Source organism: Anastrepha obliqua, chromosome 2 (assembly GCF_027943255.1).
Source record: "Anastrepha obliqua isolate idAnaObli1 chromosome 2, idAnaObli1_1.0, whole genome shotgun sequence".
Classification (NCBI taxonomy): domain Eukaryota; kingdom Metazoa; phylum Arthropoda; class Insecta; order Diptera; family Tephritidae; genus Anastrepha; species Anastrepha obliqua.
Window position 1 is genome coordinate 2,055,499 of NC_072893.1, and position 17,472 is coordinate 2,072,970.

At 38.5% G+C, this 17,472-nt stretch overlaps 1 protein-coding gene across 8 annotated transcripts in view; it reads left to right on the forward strand.

Moving 5' to 3' along the window:
* The window catches only part of LOC129237293 (putative protein kinase C delta type homolog), a 53,784-nt gene that overhangs the window by 13,955 nt on the left and 22,357 nt on the right, over positions 1-17,472 (forward strand). The window contains exons 1-2 of one of the 8 annotated variants that reach the window (XM_054871946.1): positions 5,460-5,519; positions 7,171-11,820. The exons of 3 other annotated variants lie outside the window; for them this stretch is intronic. In XM_054871946.1, the coding sequence (XP_054727921.1) occupies positions 7,758-11,820 (4,063 nt within the window). In that variant the 5' untranslated portion in view covers positions 5,460-5,519; positions 7,171-7,757. Of the gene's footprint in view, positions 1-5,459; positions 5,573-7,170; positions 11,821-17,472 lie in introns of those variants that run through there. 4 more of the 8 variants (XM_054871947.1, XM_054871945.1, XM_054871948.1 and 1 more) reach the window with 4 other exon arrangements.

The window sequence follows — 17,472 nt, forward strand, 5'->3', positions numbered from 1 at the left end:
AAGGGTGTGTATAAAATAATTAATTTCTTACATATTAATGCGAGAACTCAATTCCCAGTCGCTAGAAAATTAATCTTCCGAAAATTTCATTTGGGATGGAAAAACAAAGTATGCAGATATTTTTTTTATTTTACTTCTCAACATAAAATACGAAAAAGTGTCCACTCATTTCATTGTGATGAAAAAAAAACTTACAAAGAATTCACGCTTACGCATACAGCTTATCTTTTAGTACTTTGTTGGATATCCTTTATTATCAATTACAGCTCGAAGTCTACGTGGCATGGAGTCAACCAATTTTTCGTGTGTTCTGGACTTATTTGGTTCCACTGATTTGGTTCCACTCTTCAAGTATCGACGTTTTAAGATGAGATTTGTTACGGGTGTCACATTTTTTATCTTTGTCTGCAAAAACGACCACCAATTTTGCGATGACGTTCAATATTGAATACTGATAGTCCAGGAATTTCAACATTTATATAATATATTAACCCTATTTGTATCACTTGTGACTTGTGCTTAGGGTCGGTATCTTGATAAATGCGAAGGTCACCTTCTATTTGTAATTTTCTAGCGCTTTGAACTAAATTTTCTTGCAGAAGTTTTAAATAAACGTATTTGTTCATTATTTCTTCGATAAAGGTTAAATTTCAAATTCCTTGCATGCGCAAGCCATGACGTTGCCAAAGCCGTGTTTTATAGTAGCTCGCAAATTTTGCGGTTTGAGCTTCGTATTGGCCTCACGCCTTATAAAAGGTCTGCCATTTGATTTAAATAAGTTTATTTTTACCTCATCTGCAAAAAGTACGGTCCTCCAAAATGCTGAGATTCTATTTAGATGGTCACGCGCAAAATGTAATCTCTTACTTCCATTCCTTGAAGTAATTTTTACTAGCTATTCTGCCATTAAAATTGACGTCCCTCAGTATTTTTAGAACAGCCTCTGGATGGCAAACCTTACCTAAATCATTTTTGGTCATCTCAGTTAACTTTGAGCGCTGACCACTGACACTCTTTCTCTGTGAAAGTTTTATTTGGGGCCTGTCGTCCATTATTTAAAAGGTTTTCCAATAAGAAGTGTTATTGGAGGTTTTTTCCCGTAAAAGATCAAGGACTTCGTTGCTTTTGTGGCACGTAGCGCCGTCGTGTTGAAAAAAAACGTTGCCCAGATCAATACCATCCAATTCCGGCCATAAAAAATCGATAATATTCTCTCGATAGCGCAATCCATTCAGCGTAACTGTTGCTCCAGCTTCATTTTCGAAAAAGTAAGTTCCAATGACTCCGCCGGACCATAAACCGCACCAAACAGTCACACACAGTGAGAATAGAGAGGCTTTTCAACAATAACTCTTGGATTTTCTGAGCCCCAGATCTGACGATTTTGCTTGTTAACGAAGCCACCGTGGAGGAAATGGGCCTCATCACTCAAGATGATTTTTCGATGGAATTCCGCATCATTTTCATGCATTTCAACGATCCAATCAGCAAAGACACGACGTTGTTGATGATCGGCCGGCTTGAGTTCTTGTGTTAACTGGACTTTATAAGCCTTAAGACCCAAATCTTTATGCAAAATACGGCGTAATGACGTTTGTGGAATGCCTAATTCCAAAGAACGACGAGGAACGGACAAGCCTGGGTTTTCTTCAACACTTTCGGCTACAACAACAATATTTTTAATAGAAAATCATCATCCGGAAGAGGCATAAAACTGTAATCATTCGATTTGTGGAGCACAAACTATATGTACATACGTAGATATAAAAAGCCTTACACCCATTTCTTTTTAATCTGTTTAAGATTTGCGCGTTTTACGAGATTTTGTTGGATTTTTATAAATCTTATACAAGGTTTTAAATTTTGATTTATATGATATTTGTTGTAGAGTGAACTAAAGAGAATTTAATAAAGTTAAAAACTCAAAAGAAAAGTGGTCAAAACTGGTTAAAATATCACTTAACTCTTGTTTTTACTATGGGTATACATACCTATATGGCCGCCGTAGCCGAATGGGTTGATGCGTAACTACCATTCGCAATTCACAGGGAGAACGTTGGTTTGAATCTCGGTGAAACACCCAAATTAAGAAAAATATTTTTCTAATAGCGGTCGCCCCTCGGCAGGCAATGGCAAACTTCCGAGTGTATTTCTGCCATGAAAAAGCTCCTCATAAAAATATCTGCCGTTCGGAGTCGGCTTGAAACTGTAGGTCCCTCCATTTGTGGAACAACATCAAGACGCACACCACAAATAGGAGGAGCTCGGCCAAACACCCAAAAAGAGTGTACGCGCGATCGGGTCGATTTGTGGGGAGGCAAAAAAATCGCCCATTGCTCTTTGAAAATCATATTCTAGGGATCAAAATAAGAAACTTTGCCTAAGGAACCATACCTCTAAAACGAATTCTGATATCCCCCAATTTGGGTCGAACTTTTTAGTTTATTTTCTATAACTCACTTAAATTAATTTTTTCATTTACATATGTATGTTCTGACTAAATAAATTTCTTAAGAGAAAAAATAGATATCATTATAAATAAATAATAAATATTATTATAAATAAATAAAAATAAAGAAAAAACATAGCCATTTAGCTGATTTTTTCATGCAAAGGCGAAAAATGGTGATCTGTGTTTATAATGAGTGCTCTAATAAACTCCTTGTTACACTGACAACCTTCAGTAATATTTTCATATCTTTAAATTATATTAAAAAACGCAACTCATTAAGTTTCTAAATTTTAGTTATTTATTGCTAAAAGGATAAAATATATAAAGAAGTAAAAACATCTAAAAAAAATGAAAAATAGTTTTTATTATCAGAGCAATAAAACACACAGAAAATTTTGATTAAAAAGTATTGTAGTTTAAACGTCGTTATATTCCTTCATTTAAGCACACATTTTGGCGCTTCTGCATTTGCAAAATAAATTTGTTCGTATAACCACAGACCATACAATTCTTAACAGTTCGTTTAGTCGCCTTAGCGCCAACATCAAAAATCTGTGGCTTTTCCAGCAAAATTACGAAATTAACGATGTATGTATGTATGTGTTTCCACTATCTATAAAAAAAAGAAATATTAAACACACTCCTACACACACATTCACACGAGTATGTGAGCACAACCTGCGGTTGGCAGATTTCAAAAAAAATGCCCAGATCAAAAATGTGATTGTCTTTATCTTTCTCACTAAACATTAAATTGCATTTGTTAATACACATACATACAAACATACACACGGATGTGTAAACATATTTGCGTTTCCTCACAAAAAACTCATTAAATTGCTATTCCAAGGCAGTTGTGTTTTCTGAAAATTTGTTAAACAACAGAACATCGCCAAAATTTACACTGTTTTCAGAAATAGTTGTTTATGCGATAATTTGAGTTTATTAAGAACAAACAAAACTAAACAAAATTTTCGGCGAATTTGAAAATGAAAGCATCAATAATATCAATAAAATGTATTTCAAAGGTCATCAAAATGCGATGCACACAAAAAGTTCCCCAGCAAAGCGGTTGTCGCTATGGGCAGTTTTAGTATTTCCTGCATTTACACGCATCTGGCTATTAGATCAGTAATTATTTTAGGATGCTCTCGCTGTGAATTAAATATCAAAGTTGTTATTAGAAATACTCGAGGACAGAAATCTGCCCACATTTACACTGTGCGATCTGGAGAAATTGCAATCTTAATTGGTGGTTACGAGAATAACAAATATTTGCGACTTTTCTGCATCTGACACCCTTCGTGCTGCTGGAGTTAAGAAATTTCTCATTTTTTTTATAAATCTCTCACCTTGAGGTATCTAACTGACTACTGACTTTCTGACAGGGTTATGCTGTAATAAAGTGTCTCATCATAAGGCAATTGGCACTTGAGAAGATCCCAAAGTGGTAGAGTTTATCTTATGTGCAGCTCAGCAATGGTATACCCACTCAGCAAAAACTCATAAGCGACGACATTGAGCTGGAGCGCAACAATCACATAAAGACAATTTCCACATAATGGCTGCTCCAACGCATTGGTTCCAGCTGGGAAGCAACTAAATAAATTTGAATGCCGCGTGCCCTATGCAGCACCTGCTAAAGTTACTACGTCTGCCATGCGACCGCTTTCTGAAAGAAATGCATTAAATCTCTCGAAAAAAGTAAGACTTTCACCGGGCACTGACTTTAACACCTATCCTAATTGGAATATCGCTCGACATGCAAACTCATCTATTTCTAATGAATTTACAAAATCGTTAATTACGAAGAATTATCCGATAGTTGTTTATTTCAAGATACATGAAATTGAAAAATGCATTTCCACTGGCAATTCGCTGAAACAAACGACCAAGATTAGCACCGAAATAAACTAATCGCGCACATCGATGTTGCTTCATATTTTGTTTGTTTATGAGGCGATGTTGTGATCGCTATCATCGTCGACATGCCTACCATATGCCCCTATGCAGCCTCACACCAACTACCGGCCGTCTATGAAAGGCAGCGTCACAGGGAGTGTGTATGCGTGTATGTGTGTATGTGTGTAGGTGTATTTACATTGGCATGCTAGTTGTCAAGTGTGATGGCAAGGCGAACTGGGGTGTGGGAGGAGCATATGATTTGTATGAAGCACGATCGGACGCCGTTAGACGTCACGGCGAGATTGACGTTCGCATTACACGGCTGCAATAGTTTGCTGAAGAGCCGGCCAACTGCGAGTTATGAGCGAATTCTTGTCATTTTTGCAGAACAAGATTTTTGCGGCACACAAAAAACAAATATAAGAAAAAATAAGAGAATACGAATGTGCAGAGCAGATCTTCGACAAACGTATGGATGTATGTACCAAATACGCTGACGTATCTACTTCGTACTCTCCATCAAATTTTAAGCGTATTTGAGAGCGCAACATTTCAAAATTCAAATATTGGAATATCATTCAAAAAGTCACGAGTTATTGTATGTATGCATTGATGTATGTGTGCATATGTGTATATGTGTTCACTTCTGAGTACACAATATTTTCCGCTTTTCTCATTTTGCCAACACCGCAATGCGGGGAAACCGGCCTCTCACAGCACAGCCAACGATCAGTTCTAGCGCTACGCTAACGGTACAGCAGAGCATCGCTGAGGGGATGCCATGTACCAAATGCCTAGGCTAATTTTTCCCAAACACCTATGCACGTATGTGTGTGTGTTGATGTGTTCGTGCGTTCCTAAAGACACACTTTCATACATACATACGTACATGCATACATATGATACATTCATACACACATCCCTATGTAGATTTGTGTATTTTCGCGTCTTGGAACATTCATTTAGCGACGAGTCGCGTGCGCCTACTGGGTGGTGTGTGCGTCCGGCGGCCGTGTAGTCGAAGTGTCGAAGGCGATCTCGAACGCGAACGGCTCAGCACCTCAGCACCAGGAAAGCCTCGACGGCCACCGCAGTTATTGCGGTGGTTTCCTGCCAAGCGGTTCGCGGTTCGCTCTAACATTGGAAAACATACAACAGTCGCGTAATAATAAATTCATTGCAACAGCAAAGCGCCATACTCGTTTATGAATATCGGTGTGCAAGTGTGCGATCTCATTGCTTCCTCTTACTTTGTGATAATTATTAATAATTGACCGAAAATATATTCAAAAACTTTTGACTTTCGCAAATATTGTAGTAAAGTTTAAATTTAATTCCTGTTTTTTTAACTAAAACACTTCAGAAAACACTAGAACAATGTAGAAAAGCTCTTACGTCATACGCCACAGAAGATGAAGAACTGAATTTAGACAATTCGGTAATGTCTTAAAATCTTTCGCTATTTTTTAATTAGCAATTAGGTGGAAAGAAATAAAAAATTTTAGCCTTTTAGAATTCGACTTTCAAATATTGGTTAAAATCGCAAATTAATTTGAAAAATGATTATAGCTGCACAAGGCACGCAATTGAAAGAGAAGGAATATCAAGAAATACTCTTGCACGTCAATAATTTATCCAATTTTTTATTAAATTTTTTAATATTTTCTTTAATCGCCACGAGAAAATGTTTGCGTATACTTTTAATTATATACTTTGGTTCATTGGACTATTCAAATTAAATTTTCCTTAAAGAAAATACTTTCCCATAATTTTTTTTTATTGCTTTCAATAAATTTGCGAAATGAAATGCAAATGATTCGAAATATAAATTTAAATACCTGAGATTTTGCGTGCTGAATTTTCTTTTGTTCTTGAGGTTCCTCGAAAACGTTGCTAGGTGCACACACGAACGGCTTCCCAGGATTCTTTTATGATTTCGCTCACAGAGAATTTGTTTGAAACTCATTCAAAATACATGTGACCACAGTGTGTAAAATTTCAGAGAATTCCAGAAACGCTCCATTAGGAATATTTTTAATTTGAAACCATGATTTGTACACATAATAAGATTCATTTCCGGCTGGAACTACGCGAAAGTGTCCAAGCTCAGCGTACGATCAGATCTTAGGTAATTTTTATTAGAAGCAAATTTGTATAACGCGCCATTTCTCTCGAGATAGATGCCCAGTCACACTTACTGCAGATCCGGGCAAACCCTTAGGGCAAACTCTTCGATTTAACTTCACCACATTTGGCCCCCATACTTCATATCCAGACTATACTCTACTTGAGCCGGAATTTGTAAGCTGCTCGAATCGCTTGCAATTTTAGCTGTTTCTGCCCACACCCAATTCTGTATACAGTTCCATCCTCCATATTTTTTTCTTCTTATTTTTTTGAATTGACATCAGTTCGAACTCAACCGCAAGCGCATAAATGGTCAAGAAGAAGTTTGGCCAGCATTTGATCAAGTCGAAGGTTTTCTCTCAAACAGGCTGAAAACAGATTCTTTCAATCCTCTTAAACCTTAACAATGGGTCACTCTAATTACACTCAAAAACGGCAACCCTCAGATACATAATCTCGACATACCCATACACACAGAGTTATGAACTTATTTCCATAGTATACAGATATTTGTACATACATACATACGTGCAAAGATATCACAACTATGAAAAACCATAAAAATTCATTGCTCACCCAAAGCGAAAGTGACTCACAACGTCAGAGGAAAAGTAAAAGCACACATTTCGCGCACGTGAGACCGTTAAAATAATAAATAATTAATAAAAATTCACATCTTCCGGCAGCAGAACGTTAATCTCTTCAATGCCCAGAAACAAAAAACAAACAAAAGACGAATAAAGAACCAACTTTTTGCTAAAATAACAAAGATTTCGTTGGTTTCCAACTAATAAAGTGCAGTACATACAAACCTATTTACGTCCGTGAATAATTCACTATATCTGCAAGTGTTTCTCAGCATCTGTCGTATAAATTTATAACAAACGCAAACTGGATGAATTTCGAAAGCCAGCCATCGCTCTCGGCAATCACTTTCAATATTTAAAGTAAATTTTTTCAAAGACTATATACAAATCTTCTGAAAATGATGAAAGTCACCGCCGCAGTCGAACGTAACAGCATTGTCGCGTATTTCTCGAGGTGATGCTAAAAATAGGCCAACTTGTACCAGAAGAAACAACGAACGTAGAACATATTTAACAAGTGTACAAATTCGTACACTATAAGTGACATACATACATATAAACATATATCACACACATTATCTGCAGATCAATTTAAGTGTTGAAAAAAACTCAATCGAGAGACGCAGATAAATTCGTGTCTATTTTAAAGATCGTTTAGTCGCGCCTTCACGCAATAACGCTGCGCCATGCCACTCTACACTGATCCGGGATATTTTTATAGTGGGGGTAGCAGTCAGATTTATGCCCCATACTACACCCCAGGCCTTTATGGCGCCCCGCCAACAAACTCCTCGAGCGGTTCCTATGTCCCTTATTCATCCACCTATAACCGTACCTTTGGCGGCAGCTACATTCTACCGTTGGCGCCTCCGCGCACTCCCTCGTACACTGCAGCACACAGCCTATCGTCGCGGTATCAACCCAAGTTATCGACGATCACCGAGACTTCACCCCACATCAGTTCGAGACATGGCGGTATTTTACCACTAACACGCATACAATCACCAAAAGTGTCTACGTACTCAACACCGCCCACAACTCCTGCGAAGTATGTGGCACCACGCCCAATACCCATTAACACAGCTGATATAGATGTATCTTCGTCACGATACCCGCACCACAAGCACGAAAAGGAAGTGCAACAGGAGGCTGAAGCAAAGCGTGGCAGTGTTGAGAAGAAGGAGAGTAGCAATATTGAGGCAAAAAACGAGGCCCAAGATCAACAAAATAAGGGACGTCGCTCCACCATCAAAAGGGACCGACATGTAGTTCGTCTATCCATAATACGCTCACGCAGTAAAGACGGAAATCGTGCTACCAAGTCCACTTCTTCCGAAACAGATGGGTCACCAGAGCCGCAGTCCAAAGTTTTCAAGGACCTTCCCACCATTGAGCCATTACACACTAAGGAGACACATTTGAGTTGGCGCCAGAAGTTAGCTGATGAATTAGCTGCTGTCCCTGTATACCCTGTCAAAAAATCTCCTGGTGATTTAATGCGTGAACGTTATCTGATGCAAGATGCCTCAGCTGTTGTATTCGATTCAACTCCCAACAGGCGAGCAGATGTAGTAGATAAAGATGATGTAAAGCAGAAGCTGGTGGATGAAGTAGTTGTAGAATTGGATGTGGATCCTACAAATAATACCATCCGCCGCTTAAGCATTCCCCAGTGTCCCTCGTTCCATGACATTTGCGAAGACATATCATCCGACAAAATTGACGATGACCTTAACGCTGGTGAGCTAAGGCGTCGCGCATCATTAATTCAAGAACAGGAGCAAGAAATACTGAATCAACTACAAAAGTCCGCATCAGGAACCTTCCAGCTGATTCATCTAGAAAGACGTGGTAGTCATGATAGCACGACCGAGGAGGGGCATCGCCAGTCAACAAAGAAGCGTTCATCGAAAAAAGGCAGAAAGATTAGACATAAAATTACGGCTGTCGTTGGAGTTGAGAATTCGGCATTTCTACCGGTACTGCAAGAAAAAGCAGAATTCACCCCTACACCAATTGACAAAGAATCATCTCCAAAGCCGAAGTTCACATTCAATGTTGAATCTATGGAAGAACACCACGAAATTCATAAGGTCTTTAAGCTCCCCAAAAGAAAGAGTGTAAAGAAGGCCATAAAACCGAAAGAAGTTGTTTTGCCTGAAGGTTTTATGCAGGCTAGCCCGAAATCGAAACATTTTTCAAAAGCAAAGACACCAAAAAAAGGAACTTTAGTCAGCACTGCTGAAATTTTTACGTTTGAACCATCAAGCTTAGACCTCAGCACTGAAGCGGAAACGCATGATATAGTAGCGAAAAGTTTGAGCCCGAAGATTGAATGCGAAATTCCCAAAAATGACTCATCACCAAAGCATGAACCTTGTAAATCGCCACCAGTAACGGTTTTAAAAACCTCCGCCTCACTAGATTCCGTTACAGAAAAATCAGTCGCCAGCAATTCTAATCAAACCATGGAGAAATCACAGTCTCTCAAAACTATAGACTTAAAGCAGGAAGTAACTCCACTCGATTCAAAGATCGAAGCAGTAAAAGCTCCTAGCACCGACAGTCCTAAGGTTATGCCAAAAATTTTACAGGAAATCAAACTCAATCCCGTTGAAAAATCTGACAGTGGTGAAGATTTTTGGGCTCAAATTGGCAAACGTGAATCGGTTTATATGACAAACCGAAAGAAAGGGCAACTTGAAAACCAATGGCATAAAAGAGAAGAACTTTTGGAATCAAATGCCGTAGAAGACGTAGCCAACATTCAAGAAATTAAGTCCGTGGTAAAATCTCAAAAAAAGGAAGCATTGAAGAAAGCTGATCGAGATATTGCAAAAATCAATGAAAAGGGTTTGGCCGGAAGATCACAATCTACCGAATCCGCTATGTGCAAGAAAGACACGACAAGTCAAAAGTGCCAGAAGGAAATAGGAAAAATTGAGCTAGAAGCAAATGCCAAAAAGCCGCAAGCAGCCGCACAAAAATCATTAATCCAACTACCACTCGAAAACGAAAATTCAACAACAACATCAACAACGAACACTCCGACAGTCGCAATGACTGCAACAAGCGCCGCGACCAAAATAAATTTCGGGCAAACAGCCAAGTCACCTGAACAACAACTGAACGAATTTACGGCACAAGTGGACAACGGCCACGAAAGCAAAATCAACACAGAAAAACCGAAACTATTCATTAGCCAAGCAGGAACAACAAGTGCACCACCAACAACAAGAACAACAACAATATCAATATCAACCCCAACCCCAGCAACATCAAAATCCGTCACTGTAACGGCTGATCGAATTGTGAAAAAAACCGAAAAGACATCTCAGGCATCTGCTGAACCGAAATTAGCTGACACATCTACTTCTGCAACAACAGTACCAAGAATAAGCGAAAGAAGTGAAAGTAAGAAGCCGGAAGTAGAGGCACAGAAACCAAAGGATTCTGGTATCAAACAGAGCGATCAAACTAATTCGCCACCCGCCTCACCCCTAGTGTCATCACCAGCAGCTAACTCCACCTCTGCCGTTACTGGTGTAAAGCCAAAAACTATATCCAAAGCTATAACAGCAACAACAACTACAACAAATACAAAAGTATTGTCTGCCGCCACTACATCAACAGTTGACGAATCAGCACCACCACAAACGAACGCGTCGGTGACTCCCATCAATGCCGATCAATTCATTTCGGTGGCACCCCCGAAATCGGCGACGTCACCAACTAAAGGCAAAACGACGTCACCACAAAATACAAAGCCAAAAACAAAACCAACAACGACGACATCTGTCTTCAAAACGATAAACAACGATCCGAACGAAAAAGTGGTCAAAACAAAAATATCGGCAACAGCAGCAGCCAATGCAGCGTCAGTAGCGACACCAACCACGACAATAGCATCTACGCCTAAATTAACAGTAGCAGCGGTAGCAACAACAGCTGCCACCGCCATTACTGCAACTACACCAACGACAAAGATACAGACTACCTCTTCCACAACGCCATCCGCACCCCTAGCATCCACAAAAGCTGCAACCACCGAGCCAGTAGCTGTCGCCACAGAATTGTTGGCGCACCACAAAAGTCACGAAGATACTAACGACAACGAGAACAATCAACACCAAAAGGCACACGCGCCAAATAATTTATCAAAATTCGCAACAGTACAGAATTTGGCACAGTATTTACAAGACGTCGACGCCGATCTAGAAGACTACGTACCGTCATCAGCGGAAAATAGCGATGACGAGGACAGTTCATACGATTACTCCAGTGCGGACGGTTGTGATTATCAAAATCTAAGTGCAAGTATGAAGAAAAAACTACGACAACAGCGCAAAAAAGAGAAACAGGCCGAAAAGGCGCGTTTCGATCCACATAAAAAAATTAAAATCGATCCGTCCAATAAGTGTTACGTGAAAGAAGAGGCGCCGCGTTATCCGCTTGTCGCGACACCGCGTCCCTTATGGAAGCGCGAAAAGATTGTGTATCCCAACGAGGATTCGGACGAAGAAAGCGGTGATAGTGATGAAAGCGGTTCGGGAAGTGAAGAAACGGAGGATAGTGAAGAGTGCACCACGTCCGAGGAGTACGAGGACGACTTGAGTGCTACCGCCAGTGGGGCGGCCACCGGCAGCAATGTCTCCAAGGAAAATTCCGCAATAATACGCTTAAGTACCTGCAGCAATGATTCGGGTTTCGAGGGCGGAACGGCGCCCTCAAGTCCCAAAAAAATGCTGGGTAAGTTAGAATTCGTTTTGTACTCTTTAAGTTAGAGAGCACTGCTAGGAATTATGGCTACTTGCGATGTGGAGGGTGTTTTGTTGATTTTCTTTTTTTAACTTAGAACATACTGAGGTCTTTGTGGGCATTGATTTGACTTTCAAGTATAACCGATACGCATATGCCTTGCTTTCTCAGCCAGCGGAACCATATTGAAATGTTTAATTTTCACAAAGCCAAAAATATACGAACGAATACGTCAATGGAAGAGATTTTCTTTTATCTTTGCCATAATGTATTCGAAAAGTAGTAGGTGAACGTAAGTATATGTAGGTATGTTTTTAGACGTGATATATATTGAAATATGGCTGGTAGATGTGTATTATGTTTGAGCTTTTGAGTCCCAAAAATATCTTCACAATCGCAAATTTAGAGCTAAAATGGAATGGACTTCAACTTTTCGCGTACCACTTGCGAATAATCAGTGCAGTTCTTTGTTAGCCAAATTAGCCCACATGCATTTATATGGGGCATACATACATGTAGGTGCATATATAATATATTGATATGCACGTCTCCTTTCATTAAATGGTGCGAGTGCATTTGCTTCAGATCGCTGCGGGGTTTAGCCCTAAAAGAGCTGTTTACGGCCGTTGAATTTTGAAATATATATAATCAGATGTATCAGAAATAATGTTTAATCAGAAACAATTTATACTCAGATTTAATTGTTTTTAGAGTGTATGCAAATTATTGTCTGCTCTGATTGGCCGATTTACATGTTTCCCCTCGAATCGATTTAGATGTTTTAATTTATTTTAATTCACCTGCGACTTTGCCTTTCTAATGATAAAATCAAGGTTAAGATTGTTGTTATTGCTGTTGTTGTGACTATTTTTGCAAGTTCTAACTATAATATAAGAACAAGTAAAATAAAAAAATTAGCTAAGCGGACGTGATTGCAGTTTGTTTTGTTGTTTATATTGTAGTTGCTTAATTTTCTCGTTGGCGGCTTTGTTTACTTTTACTTTATTGCCAGTTCTTTGCTTATCAGGAAATTGTTTTAATAAATTAAAAGGAAAATTTTGAATTCAAAGCGAGAATGAGTAAACATTACTTACAAATTATGCCAGATGATAAGCACCAATTCAACAAGGCGCATAAGTCGCGCTAAATGTTTTTGTAAATTAATATTCGGTAGCGAAAAATCATAAAATCTCCGGTCTGAACTTCTGAAGAAATTAAATTTTTTTCCAAAAATGCATTCAATGTATGGAAGAGATTCAAGCGCAAGAAAGGCCAAAAATACATACTCTTTGCCAGGATAGCCAAGCTCGATTATTCAGTAAGGTGACCCATCGACTGGAACGGATGCAGCTGGGTATCCAAACTCGTTTGCTTTGTTAATTCTGTCCTACCTTGAATTTGTAATACTCATCGCGTACAACCTTCAAAGCTTGCACCGTGCCCCAACTTTTTACAGCATCTCGAACATTGTACAAATCTGAGAGTAAGGAGCGCATTCCAGCGGGAATCATATATATATCAGGTCAGTCCATAAGTTCGTGCGTATTTTACCCATAATTTCACTTTTGTACGATTTTTGCATACAAAAAATTATTCGCGGAATATAACGGAACTATTTATATTTTCTTTGATACAATGTGCACTCAACAAGTGATTTTAATCGCGGATGGATGCACGTGTTGTTAAAAAATAAAATGGAATCTTCGAACGCGTACAAGAGGCATATTTTGTATTTTTTTTATAAAAGTGGTAAAAATGCAACAACTGCTGCTGCAGAAATAAACACTGTTAATGAAGAGGATACCGTGAGTGTAAGGACTGCGCAAAAGTGGTTTTCAAAATTCCGAAGTGGTAACTGCGACGTGGAGGATGCTCCGTGCGCTGGTCGTCCTGAAGTCTTTAACTCCGACGCCTTGTTCGAACTCGTGGAAGCTGAGCCAAATTTGACAGTCGATATGATAGTTCAGAGGTTAAATTCATCGCAATAGGAACAGGTTACAGGTACCTGGTTCGGTTGGGAAAGGTGTCAAAGCTGGGAAAATGGGTTCCGCATAGACTTTCCGTCGCCAACCTTCAGCAGAGAGTGAATGCGTGTTCTCAGCTGCTGCAACGGCTTGAAAATGAAAGTTTTTTGAACCGTGTCGTTACTGGTGATAAAAAATGGGGCCTTTACAGTAATTCTGTTCGCAAACGCCAATGGTTAGATAAAGATGAAACACCAGAACTGACCCCTAGAGATGGCCTTCACCCCAAGAAGATTCTCCTGTCTATTTGGTGGGATATGGCCGGTATTGTTTATTTTGAACTTCTGGAACCAAACCAGACGATAACTGCTAATTATTATTCCCATCATCTATCAAACCTGACTAAGGCACTTAAAACAAATCGGCCGTCTTTAGTGAATAGACCCATAGTTTTGTTTCACCACGACAACGCAAGACCTCATACCGTAAGGCAAGCATTAGGCAAGTTGAACGAGCTCGGATATTGCACCTTGTGATTATCACCTTTTCCGTGGACTTCAATCCCATATGAGTAACAAGAACTACTCCTCAAAGAAGCTATAAAAAGGGACAACGAAGCGTATTTTGGCTCCAAGGACAAACAATTTTTTGAGCAGGGAATTAAAAAATTGCCTAAACGTTGGAAAGACATTGTAAATGGTGAAGGAAAATATATTATTGATTAATAAATACTTTAAACATCTTTCTTATTAATTTTAAAATCACCTTTAAAAAACGCACGAACTTATGGACTGACGTGATATATATAGGATCCCCTAACTTCTAGTTGGAACATAGGGCGTCGACTACTCCTCCTCGCCTCGAACACAGTTTTGTGCAAGGGCTCTAAGATAATTCCAAGTCTTATTCAAGGGCCTCATTTCAGCCTACATTTCATCCTGTTTGTTGTCCATATTGTTGTCACTCCAATGCCATTTCATACTGCGGCTTTCAGTCACCACATCGGATTGGTTCGCCTTCCTCAGTAATTCGGTGTTAGATATAGTTCGAGGCCAGGAGAATCGCGCAAGCAGCGATTAAAGAACGAATGGCGCCTTGTCTTTGCAACGTCAGTGTGACTGCGGCGATCAAGCATCCCAAGTAGCAAAAATTATCCACGTTCTCTTAAAGAATCTGTTGAAGAGCCGTTGAGGTTATATGCTTTGGTCTTTCCTAAGTTGATTTTAAAACCCGTTGTTTGCAATTGTTCCTGCATTGACTGAGTAATCGATTTGGAATCGCACATTCTTTCCGACAGCAACGGGAGGGAGGTTTGCTGGTATCGTAAGGTTTAGTCAAAAGGTACAGGAAGGCATTCCAGCGAGCAAACATCCTATAAGTGAAAGAACTTTCGTAAGACTAACTTATGGTGTTTCCATTTATTGCAAATTTTCTGTCAAATTCTCGTGTTCCCTTATCAGCACCTTCATACGGTTGCGTGTAATTTTCTTAATCTGTTATACTCCAACTAGATGAATGTGTGACATTATCTACTCTCTACCCTCTCTCTAAAGGCTCTTTCAAAAGTGGCACCCAGATGTCAGTAGTAAATAATTCCTAAACGGTACATTTTTCTTGAGTCATCTTTGGCATTTGTCAAGTAGACAGATTTACAATTTTACGCAATAGAGCAACGCGTTAAAATAGTTGAAACTTTCTATAGAAAATATCGATCTTTCAGAACAACAATACGAAAAATTCGTAATTTTTGTGGTGGAAGTAATCACCCGAATGAGTCGACAATTCAAAGGTTGAGTATAGAAAAGGGACTGACATGCCAAAAACTGGATGTTCTGTTGAGAATATTGCTCCTTTAGCGCAAAGTGTTTTTGAACAACCTACAACATCGACATCAAAATGTTCTCAACAATTAGGCATTCACGAATCGAGTGTTTGGCGGGTTTTACATAAGGATTTCTATTTGCATATTTAAAAAATTCAATTAATGCAAGAATTGAAGCCAACAGATCATTATCAACGCAGAAATATCGTGAATTGGTTCTTTGAAATGATGCTAGTTTTTCACGCCAAATCACCTTTAGCAACGAAGCTCATTTCACAATAAACAAGGTTCCCCCACCTGGAGAGAAGAAAACCTTCAACTAATTTTAGAAAAATCATTATATCCACTAAAATTTACTATTTGGTGTGATTTTTGAGCTGGTGGAATAATTGGCACGTTTGTCTTCAAAGGTGAAATTAAAAGATTTGTAACTCCCAATGGATATCGTATAGACAACAGATTGAAGATTATTTGTGGCCGGAGCTAGAAGGAATAGACATAGGCGATCTTTACTGTCAACAGAATAGTACAACAGGTCACACAACATGGGATATCATTTCATTATCGCGATCTAAGTTTCTCGGTCGATTTTATGTCCTGGCGGCATAAACTGGCCACCTAAATCGTGAGATCTAACTTCACTAGACTACATTTTGTGGCGTTTTTTGAAAAGTAAAGTCTATGTGAAAAAACCAACAACGTTTCCATAGCTGAAACTCGGCATAAAGATCGAGATTACTGAACTCAATGCGATCATGTGTGAGGGTGGCCTTGAAAATTTTAATTCAAGTATGTCACCCTGTAGTCAGTGGCTCATGGTGGACATTTAAATTATGTATATTAATTTTTCACGAACAATGCTTAAGAGCCGTATTTCGATTAAAAGTAGTGAAACCTCAGAGAACCTAAACGTTTGCATGTTTTATTTTAAAACAATAGCTAAGCGCGTCTTTCGACTTTATTATATTAAATGCAAAGTTTATGGAGGCGTTAGATTTTTCTTTTTCTATTCTCATATAGAATACACAACACTTTCACAGGGTGTATGGCGAATTTTTATAATGTCGGCATATTTGAATTGACTTTTTTTCGAGAAAAGAAAACACTCCGAGTTTTGGGTTCTATTTCAGTCAGAGGTTGAAGGATTTAGTCCGAAGTTTTTCTTGTGTTGGGTTATATTAAGAATGGGAATTTATGAGATTGGTGATGATTGATATATAATGATATATGAATGAGAACTTAGAATTAAGAATTTTTCGCAAAAATTGAAATTTGTTTTCAATGAAATAATTATGGCAGACATGAATTCTGGCTCTAGAATTTCAATGGGCAGCTGTGATTTTAAGTTTTTCATTTAAAATTCTCCGAAAATTTGTTCATTAGGTATCAAAAAATTTTTGTTGACTAAACAAATCGTTTGACGTTTATAGGCTTTCAGGAAAATAGCCCATACATTTCTCTTCTGAGACGTTTTGGTTCGAAAACACAGAAAAGCACCTAAAATAATTATAAGTGCATTTTGCCGAAGTTAAAAAGAATACATGGAAATTTTTAAATTTAAATTGAAATGCGAAATAATGATTTTTAAATTTATATGGATGATATGGCTTACTTATAGCTTCTACAATGAGCTCGACGTACAGCCGAATGCTATAAGAAAAATATTGTTTCATAATTCTTGATATTTTAAGTATAAAAAATTGGGGTAGAACCTACAAAATTTACATGACTGTCGATATGCCGCTCAAAAGTACTTTGACTAATTAGTCACTTTAAGTTAAAGGAAATTAACATATTATCTACAATGTAAATATTATATGGGAACTTGTAATGCGATTTCAAAAATCATTAAAATTA